The sequence below is a fragment of the Delphinapterus leucas genome, chromosome 3 (genome assembly GCF_059928025.1).
Source record: "Delphinapterus leucas isolate spDelLeu-1000000601 "Yukka" chromosome 3, BTC_Dleu_Yukka2, whole genome shotgun sequence".
Lineage (NCBI taxonomy): Eukaryota > Metazoa > Chordata > Mammalia > Artiodactyla > Monodontidae > Delphinapterus > Delphinapterus leucas.
In genome coordinates this window covers 148,129,243-148,148,845 of record NC_143131.1, presented here as the reverse complement: position 1 = coordinate 148,148,845, position 19,603 = coordinate 148,129,243, and the positions used below count along the sequence as shown (strand labels likewise).

General features: G+C 44.0%; 1 protein-coding gene across 4 annotated transcripts in view; it reads right to left on the bottom strand.

Moving 5' to 3' along the window:
- Positions 1-2,941, bottom strand: part of CPEB4 (cytoplasmic polyadenylation element binding protein 4) — a 94,106-nt gene extending 91,165 nt beyond the window's left edge. For 3 of the 4 annotated variants that reach the window (XM_022595086.3, XM_022595088.3, XM_022595089.3), the window contains exon 1: positions 446-2,940. In XM_022595086.3, the coding sequence (XP_022450794.1) occupies positions 446-1,570 (1,125 nt within the window). In that variant the 5' untranslated portion in view covers positions 1,571-2,940. Of the gene's footprint in view, positions 1-445 lie in introns of all 4 variants that reach the window. The other variant, XM_089909676.1, reaches the window with a different exon arrangement.
- Between the last annotated feature and the right edge of the window lie 16,662 nt (positions 2,942-19,603).

Here is a 19,603-nt window from a genome sequence, read left to right as displayed (position 1 = left end):
GTGGACAAAAATTAATTTGCGAGGTTATATAGTTATGCAAATGGGTAGAAAATGCTCATCAGCTTCCACAATGAAATATATTTATATCTACGTTATTTATTCTCACTTAAATAAGTAGGGAAAAACCAACCACGATTCTCTGGTCAGGCTAGAAGGGTATTATAGTTAATAATCATGACATCACTAGCTACCTAGTATTCATAATTATGATGATTTATACGACTATCTAGGGGAAGATAACAATTAGAAATTTACCAAAAAAAAAGCTGACTATTTTGTTCCAAATTATACTCCTCTCCTGCCAAAATCATGTCTGGTAATTAACTCGTTTTCTAAGAAGAGCTCTGATATGAATACAGACAATTCAAACTCTCTTCGTTACTTAGATATTACACCCTGCCGTTTCCTTATTTCATCTTAATCTATTAATGGAACATAATCTTACCGGAAAAGGAAAAATGTTGTCAGCCCTGTTCAAGCTATCTTCCATCCAGGATTTAGGAGCAAAGGCAGAGCTGGGGCGAGCGTACTTCTGGAGCTGAATATGATTGCTTGCAAAATTTTTCTTCAAAGGCGAGATGGAGTTCAGGGGCGTTATTCCTCCATTCAGCCCTCTGCGGTGATCTCGGCCTTGGGAACCTCCCCAGCCACCATATCCACCACCTCCTGGGCTCCAGGAAGAAGACGGTGTAGGAGAGGGACTCTGGTAGCTGCTCCATGGAGAGGGGGGCTTGTTAAGATTATTCGCCAAATGAGGCAGCTGGTTAAAAGCAGCATTTCTATGTGTGAAAGGTGGGGGATGGGGACTGGCAGGAGACCTCCTCTGCTGCTGATGCTGGCCGTGATGATGCTGGAAATGAGGGTGATGGGGGTGGTGCTGTGAGAGAGGCCCGATCTGAGGAGAGAAACTGCCTCCAAAGCCAGGGCTGACATGATGGGGAAAATTTTGAAACAACAGAGCACCGTTATTAGCCGAAGCAGCCGGGACCCCTCCCTGGTGAAAGAAACTTGCATCTTCATTGATGATTGTAGAGGAAGAAGGCGCTATCGCTGCTGACCAGTTACTGAAACCAGTAAGAGACGACGCGCTAGATGTCAAGGGTTGGGTTGAAGTACCTAGCCCCGTGGCTTCTTGATAATCAAACCCTGTCAACACTGGTGATTCGATTCTTATTTTCTCCTTCCCGTTGCCATTTTCTGAAGAATTGTCCCCTTGATTTTCTTCAGATTTTGCCTTCTCAGTTTCAGGCAGTATTCCAGCTTCCTGACCTGGACTGGGGGAGAGCTGCTGCTTTTCTAAAGGGTCTTGCTGTTCCTGTTGCTGACTTTTTGCCTTTTCTGATCCCAAGATCTCATCCTGAATGTTATGGGTAGCCGGGGCAGGAAAGAGCCAAGCTGACCCGGCACTGCTGCCATTGGCAGCTGTGTTATTATTTATAAAAGCAGCGGGGCTGGGGGTGGCATTTTGGTGATGGTGTGGAGGCTGCAGATGTGGATGGAATCTGACTGGAAAAGCAGATTTATTCCCAGTATTGCTTTGCACTAGCACTCCAAACCCGTAATCCCCCATTTATTATTTTTAGGCTCAGAATCTTATGACAAAAAAAAAAAACAACCTGATGTCTCACGCCTTTGTATCCTCTACCCCAAATTTAAGTTGCTTGTTTGAAATGTCTTATTTTTAGCTAGCTCAAAGATCGCAGCTTATCACCCTAAATAGTTCAGATTTGGAATTCTGGTCTCTGAAAGAAAAAAACTAAAAAAAAAAAAAAAGTCTTAAAACATTGACATGAATCCAACTTATTCTAGGAGGGAATAAAAACGAAGAGGGTAAAAATCAAGTCTTTGGTTAGTAAAATAGGCGCTTTCTTTTTCCAAAGGAAAACGTACATGAATGACAAAAACACAGCTTCTCAAGCATCTATGGATGTAGAAGAATAAGCATTGCGTGGAGTAAAAATATATATATATATATAATTTAACAATCACATATGGTCTTCTTCAGCAGTTTAGATTCACTCACATAAAAATTAGAATAGGGCTAAGGGGAGAATACGTTCTTTTCTTGGCAGCTTGGTTAAAAAAAATCAGGAATAATTTAAGAACATTATATATTATATATTTATATATATAGATTATATTAGGTTATTTGGGGTGGGAGGCGAAATCCTGGTTGCGGAAGAGGAAATCAGCGTTGACTAATGGAAAGATGATTGCAGGGAAGTTTCTGCTGTTCCTGGTCCTGTTTCTGATCTTTCACGGGGTGCAGTTTTGGCCTCTGGGGCTGTTCCTGAAGCTCTGGGTGCAGATCTTGCTGCGGTCGCTGTTCCTGGGGCTCCCCCCGGCCTCCTCTCCCCCATGAAATGGGTTGGAAACACCCGTTTCTCCCTCTTGGGGGTGTCGCGATCAGGACGGATTAGAGAGACTCGACGAGGACAAGCTGGCGGCCCCGGGGTGCGGGGACCAAGGGGGCGACCTGGAAGGTCCTGCGGTTTCGGCCTTTACCCCTCTCTGCGGCTCCGGGGTTTTTTTCCCTCATGGGACCCAGGGGCGGTTTGTTCAGTTCTCTCAGTTCGATTCTCCGCAGGGGGGAAAAAAGAGGAAAAATAGGAAAACCCCACCAGCGTAGTTACTCTAAAAGAGAAGGGCCTTCCCCCCTTTGCTCGCTCTCTCTCTTTTTTCCCCCAGATTTTTAAAAAAACTGTAATTTAGAAGGCTTTTGTTTCTCCTCACGGTTGCTGGGCCGTCGTCGCCGCCGCCGTCGCTTTACCCCGGTCCCGCAGTCCCCGCTGTCGTAGTTGCGGATTCCGCCTGGCTCTTCTTCTCTCCTCCTTCCTCCTCTGCTGTCGCTGCTGCCGCCGCCGCCGCTGCCGCTGCCACCGCCTCCCGGTGCCCGGGTTCAGCAGCCGCGGCTGAGTCCTTCTCGTAGGACCGAGCCGAGTGAAATGACAACCAGCTGGAAAGACCGAGAGACACTTCCGGTTCGAAGAGGGAGGGGTGGGTTAGGGCAGACACCCCCGCCCACCTGCCGAAAAGCCAATCAGCTGCTAGAATTCAGATTAGGCCACACCCCTAGGCTCAGGCGCCCTCCCAGGAAGGTCGAAAAGTTATCTCGAGAGACGCCCCTTCCGTCTGCGCCTCGCCCAGTGAGGCCTGGCGCCTGGAACCCGCTCCCCCGACCCAGAGTGAACGCAACTGGTCGCCATCTTTAGTGTGGGCAAAGGGCTCCTGCGCTGTTTATCTCGCCTAACCACGCTCTGCAGGGGGAGTATAGCGGGACGCGTGGAAGAGAACGGATTCCTCTAGCACTGCGGTAAAGAGTCCAGGTGTGGGAGGTCGGTGGGGCAACCCCTGAAACCGCGGATGAACGGGAGGACTGCCCATAGTAAACGTGGTTCCCCAGGCATCACGTGCTTTGACCGGAGCTCCTCCCCAGAGGGATCTGGAAGAGGAGGCGGGTTTTCCCGGCAGCTGTGCGGTTCCTGGAGTTGCGTATGTCCTTGTCCTGAATGTAGTCCTCACGCGGGACTCTCCTTTCACCTTCCATTCCCGCACCCCAACTCCTCCAGGTTAGTTTAGGCTCCCGTCTGGTGCAGTCTCAGGCACAAAGATACAGCTGCTGTAAACGTCTGTGGCTGAGCCCTCATCCCCATCCGGCTCTAGTGCACCCTTCTCGCCTACTAGAGAGTCATTTCCAAAACGAAAAGCTTGTTAGGGTCCTCACCTGCTCAGACCTCTTTGCGACTGCCCACTACCTCCTTGAAAAAGAACAATCTTTTTAGTCTGGTGTTCAAGGCTTTTCCACTCTGGGGGTAGTATATCTTAACACCTCGTCTCCCTCCAACCGCCCCACACCAAGGTGCTCCAAATATAATCTCAGCGCCTTTTTACCTTCCCTTTCCTCCCTTCTCCACCTGGTAAACTCCTACTTAGTTTTAGGAATCGGTTCAAAAGCTACCAACTCTGTCTTCCGAGCTCCCTCTTACGAACATCCATGGCCCAGTGTACATCTCATGCTTCTTTATCATCCTCTATTGTAATGGTTGTTTATGTCTCCTGGACCTGTGGTCAGCTGTGGGCTCTTTGAGGAGGGAATCTTGTAGATAGGAGTCATCAGTGAATGAATGCTGAAGAAATGAGTGAACAAACCAACTACAATGAAATCTTTCCTGAATGACAGTCCCTTTTCCAAATCTGAATAATTTCATACCTTATGCCATTTGGTTTGGGACTCACATCTCTCAAACTTTAATCATTTAGGTTGTTCATTTGCTGCTCAAGGGCTCCATGTCTTGTTCATATTTGTACGTTCTCACCACTATGACCACCATCAGAACCTAGATTAATGCCTTGCTCTCAGCACTCGCTCTAAAGAGTTGAATAAGTGAGTGTTTTCCTTTAGTAGAAAATGAGAAATGAAAAGAAATCAGAGGAGAGCCACAAGTGGCTACCGCAAGAGTCGGGAATAAAAAAGGGAGAGATCAAAGACTTTTAAGAAGAATCTCATGAAAAAAGGTGGCTTCCATTTCATTTCCCTAGCCTTTCTTCAATGACCCCAACTTCTGCTGCTTGAGTTTATCAATCCTCCCATACTTCCATGTAGAACACCTGTTTGGGACCTTAATCGGTGATTTTTTTGTCTTTTCGTTGTGCCATGAACGTGAGTCTTGTCTCTGTAACTCTACTTTGAGTTCCTTAAGTGTTAGGGATTGGGTCTGATTCTGCTGTTTATTCCCCACAACTGGACATACCTTGAGACTTAGCTGGTTCAGTTAGGTGTCACTTCCTCCAAAATGAGTTCCCTGACTGCTCCTTTTTGTAGCATCTTACAGATTCCTCTCATTTACTCACTGCTGGTTGTCAGTGAGTTAGTTTTTTCACGAGCAGAGCTTGTGTCTGATTTATCTGTGTGTCCCCAGTGGCCATCAGAGGGTCTGGCACAGAGCAGACTCAGGACATGTTTATTGAATGAATGAATGAATGAATGAATCTTCAATGTCCAGTAGATGGTTGAGAGTCTTTTGGGGCTGCCAATTCTTAGTGACTAAACTGGCTGCCATATTTGAAGGAAAGAGGGCTATCTTTAGAACCAAACAGGTAATTTGAATTCCAGATCTGCTACGTCCTAGTTGTAGAGCTCATTACCACTACAAGCCCCTGGTTCCTCATAGGTAAAATGTGAATGATATCCCTCCCTGGCTAGGAGGTGGTAAATTACATGAGATACAAGTGAAGTGCTGGGCTCATAAGAGGTTTTCAAAAATGTCAGTTCCTTATTAACAAATGAAGCGCAGAGAGCCACTTCTCAAGTGCCTTCTGCCTAGAAGCTGCATGCATGAGTGAATCCAGGAACCTATGTTGGTTTGTAGAGGGAGGAGACACACCAGAGCCATAGTTAGGGTGCTGCTAGGTCAGCCTGATCTTTTAAGGCTAAATCAAGCATGGGCAGTAGGTTTGGGCTGGGCTGAAGCTAAAATGATCTCTGCAGACATCAGTTTCCTGGCTAGGGATTAGGAGCATGGGAGAAGGAAGCGGGAAGCAATTCTCTTGAGTCAGTTGCCTACTCAGAAACCCAGGATACCCAGCTCAGGGCTGCCCTCCTTGAAAACATTCTGGCCTCAGAAACTGTCCCAGGTAACCATGACAACAATTCAGCAGCTCTATTTAGGATTTCCAAAGAGATCAACAGTTGCAGATGGGTGCTGGCTTGAACACTTTGCTGGCAGAAGAGAGCACCTCCCATGAAACATGCTCACTGGGAAGCCTCCAGGTTGCAGAGAAAGCAAGCTCTCCCTGGACATTAAGGTGCTACCAGATTTTTTTTTTTAATTAAAAAGATTTTTTTTAAAACTCTCCCTCCCTGTCCATTAAGGGCTGACACACCTTCAGAAAAGTTGCAGGCTAGTGAATGGACCCTGCTGGCTACAGCCCAGCCCCCTCTGGGGTTTGAGGTCAACCACACCCCAAAGTCGGAGCCTCCCAGGAAGCAGGGCCCTAATATTTCCTTCATCAGCCTCTCTTAAAGCTGCGCAGGCGATATAAATCTCACCTCATAATCACACAGAGTGAACTCTTCCCCACGCTAGCTAATGTCCTCCACCACTGCCCTTGAAGCACACACTGTCTTCTCCCAACAGCACACACCCAAGCTCCCCAGGGGCCTGTCTAATGACTTTAGCAATCAGGGCCACCACCCAACGTTGCCCAGGTTGTGCACTGTGCAACTCCATAAGGCACCACAGACTATGATGTGAATACCCATCCCCCTGTTGCACAATGCAGTGGCCCTGCTTTGGTTCATTTCCATGAGACACCAAGGCACATTATGGAAATATGACACTCATACACAAAGCCACCAGATACTACCATAAATTACATGAACACATGCTCATCACATGGAGAAATATGTAAAGCAGTTGATCTTTTTAGATTTGGTGGCCCAGGAGCTTTCTCTGATGGAACTGAAGGACACCGTGTCCTTGGTGTTGTTTTGGGTAGGGAGCTGTAGTGAGAAGACAAGTCCGGGCAAGTACATGGTCCAGTCCCCTAAGAGATTAATCCCCAGCAGTTATTTTGCTTAGCAGCGTTAATAAGGATTCTAACATAGTAGAGGAATATATATGTTACTGAAACGAAAAACATATAATATTAATATTTAAAAGCAGGTCTTGTGAAGGTAGGGGAAGAGGGAAGGATGGAATTACTTTTGCAATATCCTCTTTTCCAAAACTACCTGAAAGCTCACTACCAGAAGGCAAGACAGACAGAAAGAGAACCACGTCCTGAAGGCAGGTTTTATTAAACCCACCTCTGATCTTCACCCTGTTTCAGTGTTGGAAAGCAGGCACATTTACTTAGAAAGCACCATTGGTTTTTTTACAGTTAATTGCTGGGTTACATTTTCTCCTTTTGTTTGTTGTTTTATAACCTGCAAAAGCCCTCTGCATTTTAAATACTGTTTTCTTCCTGCTTTCCCACTTAAGGTGTTGTCATTAACATGGAGTCCATAGTTAACAATCCATTTTGGTGGGGAGCGGTGAAGTCAGTTCTTCCAACACAATGTCACTGAACAAAAGGTTTGGAAAGGTCCAGGACAGAGACGTGCTTCACTTGATTTCGCCATATCCCGGCAAAGATTTAGGTGAGCTGGAATGGAGGGTTGACCTTCCAAACTGTGACATGTATCACATGGGATGACTTGGATTCTTTTGTGGTTCCAACCACATATGTGGATGGGCTGTTGACCTAGATTACCCCTGGCTGTTTTGATTGGACACACTTCACTTCCCTGTATCAAAACCATGGCCAGGCTGCCAAACAGCCACCATCTCACACTCTGTGGCTAGACTAGAGGATCTTCACCTACGATGCTGGAAAAAGAAGAGCTTTTTGGAGCTCGCAGGGAAGCTGCAGAGTCCAGAGATCAGAGATCTGGGAGTCAGAGACCAAAATTTTAGGCCCAACATAGCCTTGAGCTCACAGGCACTGGTCCAGTTTGTCCAATGATTTCCTTTCAGCCAGAATTTTTACTGCCAAAGGAGTTTCACTTTGGAACCCGTAAGCAATAAAGTTTCAGAGAAAGTCATCTATATAAAAAAACACTAAAGATGGTCCTTTCCTTTTATGTCCAAATTTCTTGCTCCCCTATTCTTGGAGTATATATATATATATATATAAAACTAAAGAACAATTATAAGAGTTGATTCGTAAGCATCCAACCTCAAACTTTAGCATGCAGTCCCCATGGGAGCCTATCAAATGCAAATTCCCAGGCCCTGCCCCCACGATATTCTGATTGTTTTCTCATGGTATTTTCTCATAAAGTTATAAGTTAATAAAGATTTTCTCATAATAATGCAAAAGCACAGAAAATCTAAATGAAGCATGCCTAAAAGAAGTGTCTTTCTCACATGAAAGAAGTTTGCAAGAGTCCATATAGCGCTGGTGGGGTAGTTTCAAGAAGTCATCAGAAACCAGGGTTCCTTTTATTTCATTGCTTTTCCCTCCTCAGAATTCAGCTTCTACCTAGGATCTAAGATAGTTGATCTAGCTCCAGCTATCACGTCTGTATTTCAGACCAAAGGAAATAGAAGAAGATGAAGAAGGACACAACCGTTCTTTGAGGGAACTTCAGAAGTCATACACATCACTTTCGTTCTCTTCTCATTGGCCAGAATTTGGCCATATGGGCACACCTAATGGCAAAAGAAGTTGGGAAGTATAGTCTTTATTTCATGCTTTATGTATTAAGCTAAAAATGTATATTCTATTGTCAAAGAAGCAAAGGGAGGTGGATATTGGGGGTGGGGCATGTAGACCAGAGAGGTTTCATGACTACCTGAGGTCTTATAGCCAAGTCAATGCCCTCATTTTGCAGTTGAGGAAACTGAGGCCCAGGGAAGGGCCTTGTCTAAAATAACTCAGTTATTTTGCCCAGGTATCTTGACTCAAAACTCTTCCCTCTACTCGGCGGTCCTCAAATTTTAGTAAGCATCAGAATCACCTGGAAGACTAGTTAAACTGGAATTTCTGATTAAATAGATATGGGATAGAGCCAAGAATTTTCCCTTTTTTCTTTTTTTTTTCATTGCCCTATTACTTTTATTTTTTTTAATTTTTATTGGGGTATAGTTGCTTTATCATATTGTGTTAGTTTCTACTGTACAGCAAAGTGAATCAGCTATACGTATACATATCCCTCTTTTTTGGATTTCCTTCCTGGACCTGCTCACTGAATTTTTCTAAGTAGAGAATCTAATGACCTTACTCCATTGCTTAAATACTTCCAAGTGGCTTCCTTATGTATTCAACTCTATTTTTCAAACTTGAGTGATTTTCATTCCAGCATCCCAGTTTTTGCCATATGGATGTAGTTCCTGCATTGTCATTCCTTTAACATTTTTTATAAACTGGTTTATCTTTAAAAAAACAAACAAATATTTGTTTACAACAACTTGATTAGCCACCCGAAATGCTATAACCAAAAGGTAATTATCACATTTAAAATAATGAAAACAAAATAATGGTATTGAATTGCTCCTAGATCCTGTGAGTATATCACAGGCCCTAAGTCTGAGGCTTTCTTTCTCTTTGTTAAAAAGGAAGATTAATAAGGTTAGAGAGAGATGCTAAAGACTTACTAGCCCAACCTGGAAAGGTCGTCTTTACCTAATGAGAAGGGCTGAAAAAGAATGGAAAAGGAGCGAAATTTCTTATTGTGTGATTCAAGATTATATACTGTCTTGTCTGTGTACCACCTACAACTATCTCATATACCCCACTGGGAAGGGACCCATTCTCTGGAAGGCACTGCCAGACTCCTGAGTGTGGCACCCCATGCACCTGATGAACTGGCACCTGCCTAACATTTTAGCATCATCTCCTGCCACTCTCTGAGAGCACTGTCCCAACCATTCTGAAAAACTTGAGGTTCCAAGTACTTACAATGTCACGAATACTATTTGCTGGAAGTAACAGAATGCATGAGTAAGAGTGACAAACAGTAAGTGGTGATTTTTCTCACACATCAAGAAGTCTAGAGGTGAGCAGTTGCTGATGCTGGCTGGTCAAGTATGACAGGGCTGTGGATTGGAATCTCTGGATGTTCTTGGCCTCACCTTCAGGGTCTTAAGATGTCTGCCACAGCCCCAGTCATCACACCATGACATTCAGAAGCAAGACACAGAGGGCTTCAAAGAGCTGAGAGTTTCTGGTCACGAGCTTTCCTCTGATCAGGGAGGAAAGGTCTACCTCAAGGACCCTCCAAGCACACTTCCGTTATATGTTTTTGCTCAGGATGGGGTCACATGCCTTGATCTAGACGAGATCTGGGCCCACCTTCCCTGAGACCAAAGGACCCCAATGTGAAACAGACAGAATCAGAATTCTGCTAGCGAAGGAGCAGGAAAGTCTTTGGAGGAATCAACAAGCGTGTCCTATGCTCACCACACAACTTTCTTAGGCCTTTCAGTGTATGTCTGTCTGCCAAGAACAGCTATCTCGTTTGCCAGGGGAGACCGGACTCAAGCACCCTCACTGCCTTCTCTGACTCCCCCAGCAGAGGTGGGCATCTTCTCCCAGGTTGGCACAGACACTTGGCCACATAACTGACTATTTATGTAATTGGCTATTTAGATCCACCCACTGGAGTTGCTCCTCCAGGTCAGGCACTTTTCTGTTGTGGAATCCCTAAGCCCGGCATTATGCCCAGCACACAGTAGGCCTTTAATGAGTGTTTAAGGTTGAATTAATCAGTTTTCTTTCCTCTTGATATACAAGTCATAAGGAAGTCCGAAGTAATAAATGTTAGGTTGACTTTAACAACAAGCCTTGGAAAATTTGGGGAATCTCCTAATAGCGTACATCAAGTTTCTATTGGCATAGCATAAAACTTCTACCACACTGCTGATCTTTTGGCAAATCAGTGGCTTTATAAACTTAGTAAACCATTTCAGTCTTGTGTAAAACACATTGTACAGGGTAATAGCTTCATTTGGCCAAGTCGTCTTAGGTGCAGTTCCATGATTGCATAAAGCTAGTCTTTGTTGATATACCCTCAATGTTAAACAGCCTGTTAATGAAGTGGATTGCCTTGAAGCCATAGAATAGTGCACATACACACACGTACACACAAAGTTATCACCACCTGAAAACAATGGCAGAGGCAGTAATTATATAATATTAACGAGCAATATCACATACAATTGGATGTGCCAGTTTCTAACGTAGCTGAGTTGATTCTCAGTAATGGGTTTCTTGAAATGACCTGGCCCCCACAGAAGTAACTTCAGGTTCAACAGCCCATGTAAAATATAATAAATGCATAAATAATTTAGCAAGGGAAATAGGTAGCATTATGGCCGCACTTCTGTGCTGCTCTTATTTAAAAGCCTGGCAGCTTGGTAGTTAGAAACCACTATGTCCAAGGGTGTTGTAATTCACCATTTGCTTGGAGTTGAAATGAGGCAGAGGAGAGCTCCAGGCCCCTAGCTCATTTCTTATTTAGAGGCAGGTTTTTTTGTTTGTTTGTTTGTTTGTTTTTAATCCATTTGGCTATTTAAATTCCAAAAATAGAAAGAGGAAGAAGAAACATGCTTCAAATTTAGAAGTTTAGAGGCTAGTTGGAGTCCTCTTAGGCAGGCTCTGGGATGTGTTTTTTAAGCAAGTGAGTTTACAAATTAGTTTCATTGTGTGTGTGTATGTCTCTTTAATCCATGTATGGCAACTGATGTGGCAGTGTTTTTCAAATTCTAGTTCTTTTTGTTAGACACATAATTTTTGCTTTATTGTTGTATGACCTATCTTATTATTCACCCACCATTATTTGTAAATGGACTCAGTTTTTTAGAACTTAACTAAGCGAGTTGGAAAGAAAAATTCTGTTATCACTAATGTAAATAGAAAAATCAATACACCATGCCATAAATGGATGCTGTCATTTATTTTTTCCTAACCCACACTAAAATAAATGAGTCAAGCAAATGCCTAGTAATAGAAATAAGAGTTCTTCTGTGCCATCTAAAGACATCTCAAAAACCGTCGGTGGCACTTTTAGGGAAGCCTGGCTTACTGGTTCAGTAATACGTACCTTTCGAATCAGGCAAGATTGGTTCAAGTCCCACCTCTGACATTTGCCAGCTGAATGACTCATGAGCAGGTCTTTTTGTCTCTCTGAGCCACAGTTTCTGCATCTGGAAAGCGGGGATAAAAAATTGTTGAGCAGTTAGTTGAGAGGGTTATATAGGTAATACATGTAAAGCTCTTAGGATGGTGCCTACCTGTAGCAAGTGTCCAAGAAATGTCACCTATGATTATTATTCATTTGTGATTGGGGAGATGTGGGTCATCACAGAGAACCAACCACCAACAAATTCAGTCCAGAACAAACAAAATGTGCTAGGTGTCTACCATATGACAGGCTCTGTGGTAGGCCCTGGGGACATGGAGGTAATTCTTAAAGTGACAGACGTGTACAGAGCTAATGACAGTGGTACATGGGAAGTGCAGGGAGAGGTAGGTTCCCAGGTTATTATGGCAGGCCAGAGGAGGACATGATGAGAGTCAGTGTCAGGGAAGAAAAATGAACAGATCCCCAAGTCAGGCCTTTCCGGATAGCCTGGGGGCTATACTGATGTATGGGGGACATACATCAGTACTAGGAGGTACAAAGTAAATTGGATTTCTGCTGGGGAGGAGAAAGTGCATGAAATTCAGACATATATACAGCAGTGGAGACATACCATTTACTTATGGGCTTAAGTGACATTAATGAATTGGTGAATATCATTTTCAAAACTAAATGGTGGTCAAGCAGCTTGTAAATGGAATTTTAATTTTCTTTCCTTTCATAGAGGCCACAGTGATTCACAGATACTTTTTAATTTGGCCAGCCGGATGATTTTTGTGTTTTTTTCATTATTATTATTACTTGGTAATGTAAAAACTATGCAGTTTCATAGGAAAACCCAGATTTGTGTTCTCTCTTTAAAAAAAGTAGAAGATGTAGCCATCTGAATCCATTCCCCGCATATGGCAAATTAGGGCTGGCATTGAGTAGCTGCTGCTCTTGTACGATGGGGCATTTGCTCTACAACACTCCCAAGGCGACAGTGCTGCCCTAAGACTCCGGCAAGTGGGGCCCCTGCCCTTGACCCCATGCAACCAAGGGATGCCTGCACTGCCTCGTCTAGACCAGGCTGCTGGGCCCTGGCCACGTGACCCAAGCCTGCTTCCAGAGCCTGCAGAGACTTCTTTCCCAGTTAGTTCTCCCAAGGGCGAATAGCACTGCTAGGGAGTATACCCCATGCCCAAGGGGTGGCCAAGACAAAAGCTGGAGGGAGGGAAGGGACTGAAGCTTGAATGTGCAGGCCCTGGTGTCCATCCACCTGTACAGAGTTCCTTGCTGTGGGGGATGGAGTCAGGCATGGGAAGAGAAGAAGAGCAGACGGTGTGCTGAGTGGGGTGGGGAAGCCCTTGGCCTGGGGACCAGTTCTCCCCATCATCTTCAGGTAAGGAACCCTGAGGAGTCTGAGAATTCTACATTGAACTTGGCCTTCCAGGTCATCATAAAGGTACATTTGTCAGGGTAGGAGACTAGAAGTTACTTCAATTTGTTAACTCAATTTATAGCTTGTAAAGTATTTAGTGATCTGGTAGATGGACTTCCATTTAAACTTTTTCCCAGGGCCTGAAAAATATGAGGAGTGGGCCAGCTGGTGGATTTCACTCCTTTCTCCCTGCTGCCTGACCCCCACTAGTGCTGAGTTTGTGGTTCCCAGTAGACTGTGAGCTTCGTGAGGGTGGGAAGTATACCTGATGTTTGCACTTTATCTCCTCACCCCTAGCACAGTCCTCGGCTGGGGTACCCAATTCATACTGAATGAGTGACTGTCTAACCTGAGAGTTGATAGTTCAGGTTAGTCCCCTTGGAATTATCTTCTGTCATAGATGTCCACACATCACAGATTATTTAAAATTGTCTCCTTAGCAACTTCATTAATTGCTAGAAATGATTTTGGTTATTTGTTTTTCTGATGTAAAATGAATTTATGTACACGGTAACATAATCTGAAAGGTTTTGTAAAAAAAGTAAAAAGAAGAAGAAAAGAATATCACACATCACCCTCATTCCACTGGTAAAGCCATTATTAACATTTTGAAATATTTATTTCAGTCTTTTTTCATATGTTTCTTTTCAGAGTTGAGATCCTACCCAGAGATTGATGACAATAAGCTGCAATGTTCCAAACTTTGAGCAGCTTCCTGGCTGCTGTTTGTCACTCCCCGTGATGCCTTTTAAAAGATAAATTGCATAAGCAACTTCTAGATTTCATGGAGAAATATTGAAGTGAGGAGCATTACAAACATTTTCCCAAGAGGTGAGTGATGTGGTTCTAAATTTTTGTGCGTGCGAGAGTTTGTGATTTACCCTACTTAACGATCATTCATCATTTTTATCAACATCATGATCACTGTCAAGGGTCAAATATTTGCCATCTAATTTTTTACAGCCTTTTTCTGTTAAGCTTGATATGAAGAATGCTGCCTACACTTGGCCCCCTCTCTTTCAAAGCCAACAGACTGCCATGCATACATGCTTGTTGTGCTGCCAACCGTCCACAAACCCTGATCAGGTGATGCCTAAATACCATGCACCACCGAAATGCTGAGACTATCCAGTGTAACAGGGGAGAGGTGACTAAATTCCAAATTGCAATAAGCATGACAAGCCTATAAATAAGGGTGCCATGGGGACACGGAAGAGAAGCTGCCTTACTCAGCCTGAGCTCCAGGGAGGGCTTCCAAGAAGAGGGGATATTTGAGAGCTGTCTGGAAAGCTGAGCTGGGGGTTGGCAGCTGCAGAAAGGAATCGGGTGTTGGGTTGAGGCCCCTTGAGGGTGTGGCTGGTGCAGAGGAGAGGACCTTAGCAACATTTAGTGACTCTGCACTATGTATCAGGGGCCATGCTGGGTCCTCAGAAGACAGAAATGGCTAGGCTGGTGAATGAATAAACAGACCTTTGGGTGACATCCTACCTGATAGGATACTTCAGAACTACATCCTGATAATTAAGTCCAAATCCAAGGCATTCTACATGATCCCTAATTCAAGTAATTTAAAATGTCCTCTACAATTCGGCAATATCTATTAAAATAAAAAGTGTGCATATCCCACGACCCAGAAATTCTATTTCTTGGTTCCTACTGTAGAGACAAAACCTGTTCAAATCATTTGCTTGTGTAAAAGGGTATATATTGCAGCACTTTTTGTCAAAATGAAAAACAGTTGGGATCAACCCAAATATTTATGCATAGATGAATGGCTGTCAAAACTAGGCTGAATCTATCCCATAGAAATGTATGGAAAGTTAGAAAGAGTAAAGTTGATTTATATATACACAGTAAAGGCTATGAGACAGATAGCTGAGGAAAAAAGTTACATAATACGCATACAATGTATCATTCACGTAAAAAAATTCCACACACAAAAACCACCATGTTTTCTATAGTTACAGAGATATGAGAGTTTTTATTAGTTCATAGATATACATTTTATATAAGCACACAGATAACTAATTAAATGCATTGATTAAGGGCTTTTTAACTGAAAACGGTGGCTGCCTTTGAGGGGTTCAGAGATTGGAGGAAGTGGTGATAAGAGATACGGGCCTTACCTTTTAAATCTTTTTACAAGGAGCGTGTATGCTGTGAATGACTTCTGCAATTAAAGGTTAACTAAAATGGTGAAAATGTTCTTTCAGGGTAAATCAGTACCACTTATTCAGAATCGAACTGAGCAACATGAAACAAGACACTAAATTGTTCCTACCCTATGACCCAGTAATTTTCCTCTTGGGAGTCCAGCCAAAGGAAATAACCCCAGAGAGTCACAAAGATTTTCATATAAAGGTGTTCAATGCAGTATTATTTACCAGAGTGAAAAAAAAAGGGAATCATCTGAAATGTCCAGTAATGGGTGAAAGCTTAAATGGTAAGTTTGCATAATGGAATGCTGAGTAGCCATCAAAACCTGTTGCAGAAGAATTTTGTTGACTTGTAAAAATGTGACCAAAGTCATATTAATATAGAAAGGTGAAGGTAGAATGATCTCAAATATGGTATAAGCACAAATACACATACAGAAGACCCACGGGGGTGAGGTAAGGGACCCAGGAGAGCTATTTGACTGCGCCTCATGTTCACCTAAGGTCTCAGATTTAGATTTTTGACGTCATCTCTAAATGCAGTTCTATAAATAATCACAGGGATACTCGCACATAGTCACAGATATACTCTTGCTAATATCATGTGACTCTGATTGTTGCCTGTAAATATTTAAAATACAGCACAGTTTTTTTCCATCCTGCTTTAGCATTTGCTTCACAAATAGAGGAAGCCAGACTGGTCTCACCGGCTGAGAGACCCCGTTCTGCCACAGGTACAGAGGATCAGAAGGAAATACCCCGAACGGGAGTATACAAGCTGCTTGCCTCTTGGCAGTGGGATTTAGATTTTTTTAATGGCTAGTTTTCTGTTTTTCCTAAATTTTCTACAATGAGCATGATAAATTAGGAGTTTGGAGTAACATATACACACTACTGTATATAAAATAGGTAAACAGCAAGGACCTGCTGTAGAGAACAGGGAACTCTACTCAATATCTCGTAATACCCTATAATGGAAAAAATCTGAAAAAAAAAAATATGTGTATCACTGAATCACTTTGCTGTACACTTGAAACTAACACAACATTGTAAATTAACTATACTTCAATTTTTTTAAAAAAAAAAAGCTCCTAGAATAAAAGTTTTGAAAACAAACGGGAGAAAAACAAAACAAAACAAAAACACAGAAGAGGAAGCGTCCTCCTTTAAAACACAAAAGCAGCGCCTGGCTGGAAAATGTGCCACATCAGGATGTCCCCGGGCGGAGTCCTCGGCAGGCTGGCACCAGGGCTGGACAGAAAGAATGCGGCTGGACCCTGCTCCAGTGTGTCACGGGAAGGCCAGCGCGACTCCGGCCCCCGCCCCCCCCCCCCCCCGGGTCCTGCTGGGTGAGGCCAGAGGATTCGGGTTCAAAGCCGGAGCTGGGGTTTCGAGGGGGTGGGGAGATTGTCCCGGCTCCTGATCAACCAGGCGAACCTGCGTCCGTGGCTCTAAATCAGAGTGCGCAAGAACGGGGAGGAGCAAATTTGCAGGAACAAATGGGACACTCAGGTCGGGCCGATAAATAAATCCCTTTATCAGGGGACTTCAGAGCGGAGGATTTATTTGCATAGCCGACAAGCTGCGCGCTGGTTGGCAGGCACAATAGGGTGAGAAAGACAAGAATCACTAGATTACGGTGGAATCTCTTATTAATAGATTTGGGCCTTAACTCTTGACAGGTTCACGGGGTGTGTGTGTGTGTGTGTGATTGTGTGTTATAGTCAACAAAAATGAACACTCCTTCCCACCACCCTCCTCCCCCAGGCTTTTTCTTCTCACTAACAAAGCGGGTGTAACCGGTTCCATCAGTCGAACAAACACAAGGCCATCAGTTCTTCCCCTGGTGAGGAAATCGCTCCTGCGTCCTCACCGGAGGAACACGTGCTCTGATAGGTCAGGGAGCACATTGAGTGTCTGGTGGTGAACAGCTGGGGCCAGGAGCCAGCACCCTCATTAGAGGAAGCTGCTACTATTTCCAGCCCGCCTCTATTCACTGAAAGCAGGTCATTACAAACACAGCGCGTTTTTGCATATTAGCCAAATTAAAAGAATAATATGTTCTCTCCTTTCATGTGCTGTACTGATAAATCCCAATTTATGAATGAAACATGCTGATTAGTTAGTTAAAAAATAATTAGTCCCAGAATGTGTTTCGGAGTCGGAGACTTAATGAAAGCACACACAAATACTGTTTCCCAAGTATTCAGTACATGTCTCTGAAAGAAAAATATTCATAAGATGCATTTATGAGAGACTAATGATGAAGTAGCCTGATTTTATTTTTATTTCTTTCTCACCATGTGGGTTAACATTTGGATGTTATTTGGTGCCTGACAGGCTGGGTCACTTTAGAAATATGGGTGATGGCTGTTCTCCTTGATTGAATCTTGATTTTCAGATTGTCAAGAGAAAGGGTCTCAGCTCAGAAGCTCCATCTTGTTCTGGAGAGAACCTTCCAACCCTGCTATGGAGCTTTCATTTCTGGGTCCAAAGGTTAATTACAGAAAGACTGGCAGTGGAGAACCAGGGGGTAGCATCCAGTGGGGTCCATTAGATTTTCATTGTGTTCCCACAGCTGGGAAAACCAATATTGGGTTTCAGACAAAATCTGAGTGTTTTGGCCACTGAGAATCAGAAGGTTCCAGACACTCCAAGGACACAGGGGCATAGGGATGACCGCCAAGCCAAGGACCTTTAACCCAAATACCAGCTGACCGTTCCTAACCCTGGAGGCTGTACACAGCACAACTGCACCTTACCATATACTACGGCTTGTACTACAATGTATATTATAAAAACCACCCTTGCAAATGCCTTTACTTGCCTATCCGATGTATGTGGTACAGTAAGATGGTTTAGCTTCCATTTTTGGACCAGATCACGGTTTCTTTGATTGAGCCCCCAAAGGAGTATATGTTTGCATTTAGGAACTTTGCTGTGTGGAAGTCACACCGAGATGCTTTGGCCATGAGAGGCCTGTGGGAAGAGAGATGAATCAGGCTTCACCCCGTAGTTACTTCAGGGCGCGGGCCATCGAGAACTAAAATGCGTTTTCTTTCAAATATGTATAGTGCAATTTACATAAGTGAAACAGTCCTACCCCCCTGCAGGGTATGGGCTAAGGGAATAAGATTTGGTGTCAGACAGGCCTGGCTGTCCAAACTGTTATCATATTTCTCTGAGTTTCCACATGTGTATCTGTAACTTTGGGATAATAATAACTAACACCGATATAACACTTACTATGTGCCAGAGGATTTTAGGTGATATGTCTTCGCTCCTCTAATCTTGGCAATTCATCTCCCTCTGACAGGCAGCAGGGAACATGTAGCAGACTACAATAAATGGCAGCTCCATTATTGTCTTACCGCTGCTCTTCAGTTTCATCCCCTGTGACTACCCATCCCACGGCCTCCATTTCATTCATTCATTCAACAAACATCTCCTGACCACTCTGGGCCTCTAAGGGACCAGAGATAAAGAAGTCTCAATAGCCCCCTAACTGACTCTCTCTCCTGTCTCCGCTCTTGAAGTTTGTTTGCCTAATGACCAAACCCTCCCAACTCAGCTCAGGCATCTCCTCCTCTGTGAAGCTCTCTCTCAATCCACCACGAGCTGATATTCACCCAATTCCATGTAAAGGCTGGAATCTGTTCTGATGGGTTAGGCAACCATCCTGCCTGGTACGTTAGTACCAGTTGTAAAATATCTGGAAAATCCCCCCGACCTCCCGCCCCATCCCTCTTTCCCTTACTCCACTCTGGGGTCCCACAGCACTTTGCATGCATCTCCATCTTTACTTTATTATCCCGCATTTTCATTGTTGGTTTTTCCTCTCCTAGCTCCCCTACCTGACTGTGAGCCCCTGGAGGGCAGGGTGGAGTATCACTCATCTCCAGGGCTGGCCACTAGAAAATATCAATAATGGAGAGAGAGGGAGAGGAGAGAGCAAGATGGATAGAAGGTAAGAAACATGGGGGGAAAGGGAACTGGTATATTTTTGGCCCATGTGCTGATCACCATGAAGAAGTGGCCACAGGCTATAAAGCTGTCTTTATAGACACCTCCCCCAGCCATCTGCCCCAAAACTCTGGCACAAGAAATCTCTGCCTTTCCTATAAAAATGTCAGCTCATATGCAAATTGTATATAAATGTTGAGTATTATCTGAGTTTTACATTTGGAAAGGGAAAAAAAAAAATCTCTTGCTCTTGCCTGTGTCTCATTGTCCGACCCTTTGAGGCGCTGGTCTGTGAGTGTCTGTGCCAGTGTGTGTGGCTGAGAATGGACGCTTTATGTGCAAAGGAAGCGAGGCTTTTCTTTGGCTGCTTCTCTGAACCCAGCTGCCAGTCACAGGGCTGGCTGCCTCGATCCACTTCAAGGAAGTCTCCCGTCTGTG